This window comes from Mustela putorius, unplaced genomic scaffold (assembly GCF_011764305.1).
Source record: "Mustela putorius furo isolate JIRA1106 unplaced genomic scaffold, ASM1176430v1.1 tig00000421_pilon_pilon_pilon, whole genome shotgun sequence".
NCBI classification, from domain to species: domain Eukaryota; kingdom Metazoa; phylum Chordata; class Mammalia; order Carnivora; family Mustelidae; genus Mustela; species Mustela putorius.
The window spans coordinates 8,402,035-8,403,787 of NW_025421375.1; the positions used below are offsets into that span (position 1 = coordinate 8,402,035).

The following is a 1,753-nucleotide window of genomic DNA, read 5'->3' on the forward strand; positions in this document are numbered from 1 at the left end:
TGATAGCCAGTCAAATTCTAACTGTAGGGTCAGAGAGCCTGAGGGCACAGAGTAGGTGCATAGAAGCAGTAGAACCCTTTGTCCTAATTCCAGAGCCAACTGCCTGCCTCTTCCATTTTAATTCCTAAGAGGCTGTTCCATTTATTCTCCTGAAAGGTTTGCCTCCCCTCTACCATCTCACATATTCCACATGGCTTTTTGGATTTTAAGTTCCTTGAAGGCAGAGGCCAGAACCTATACGATTTTGCAGGCACATTTTACAAAGAACACCTAGTAGGTGCTCTGTAATTTTTAATACAGGATTAATGAAATCAACTTGAAATTAAAACTGCTATGTTGACTTCTGTTTCATAAAAAAAATTTATTTTCCAGGGTGAAATTTCAAGTAGAAAAATAACTTAATGCATAAATTAATTTTAAAAGTTAAAATCTTTGTCCTTTCAAAAAGAGTATCTTGCTTGTCAGTCACTTACAGAGCCTCTGCGAGTTGAAGAATGCCCAAAGTCCTTGTCAACATCGTCCATTCCCAGAGGCACAGGCTGAGAGATCTTCAGTTAGGGAGAGAATCTGTAAGTTTATCAAGGAAGAAAAAGCTCCTGAGGATTTCTGCTTGCACTATTGTCCAGGCACAGACGCTGAACTCCTTCGCTTTCAGGTACCGCACAATCCTTAGATAATATCTCTTCAGGTGCAGAAGGGTCCTGTGGTCCCAAGTGACGTTTTCCTCCTGCATGATGTCCTCCAGGATTTCCTCCAGATGTTCCTTCTGCCAGTGGAGTGTGGCAAGGAGGTTCTCGACAATGCTCTCATTCCATCCCGTGCTTGAGAGATTTCTCCTGAAAATATCAGAAGTCTTTTGGAACATCTCAAGGGTGACCAATACGATGTCCTCCTTCTGGAACTTCTGGGATTTCTGGATCTCCTCAGGGATCTTGAAGTTCATCCTGTCCTTGAGGCAATCTTTAGATGTTCCATTCAACTGTAGAAGGAGCTCCTGGCACTCCACACTGCTGCTGCTTAGTTGGAATCGAAGTAAGTTATAGTTCATGGCAAGAACCGTGGTGGAGAAATATACCAGGAGAGCAGTTTGGAGGATACACCTGCTGGTCATGATGAAAAGAGGAAGTCTTGCCTGCTACCGTCTAGGTGCTGAAGACAAGGCTTCAAGAGTCTGCAGTGTGAATGCCCTTCTTCCATGAGTGTGGCCTTATATACACAGAGGTCCTCTCTCTTTCAGAGGAATTTCCCACTTTCAGTTCTCCTTTTCAGTTCCCTTATGTCATTTAAATCAGTAGATCGTAGATTGTAGTATATCCTGGATCATAGTATATCCTGGATCGTAGTAGATCGTAGATCGTAGTAGATCGTAGATCGTAGTAGATCGTAGATCGTAGTAAATCGTTCTAACTAGGGAACTATGCAGTTCCAAAAACATACCATCGTATTTAGTTCTAACATAGCTAAACATCTGATTTTCCATTCTCATGTAAACAACAACTCTAGAAAGAGATCTAGAAGGAAAATGGGAGGAAAAGTCAAGCAATCAGAGGATTAACTGTTTTTCATAGTTCTAAATATGGAACTATTTTAGCATACTTACATAGTACATAGTTCTAATTATGGAACTATGTAGTTCTAACTACATACCATCGTACATAGTTCTAACAAATCTAAACATTTGATTTTCTATTCTCATGCAGACAACTCTAGAAAGAGGTCTAGAAGGAAAATGGGAAGAAAAAGTCAAGCAATC

At 40.7% G+C, this 1,753-nt stretch overlaps 1 protein-coding gene across 1 annotated transcript; it reads right to left on the reverse strand.

Moving 5' to 3' along the window:
• Nucleotides 1-550: 550 nt before the first annotated feature.
• Nucleotides 551-1,111, reverse strand: IFNB1 (interferon beta 1). Its single transcript, NM_001310212.1, is given in 1 exon segment — nucleotides 551-1,111. A coding segment is annotated over 1 exon segment (561 nt).
• Nucleotides 1,112-1,753: the final 642 nt, after the last annotated feature.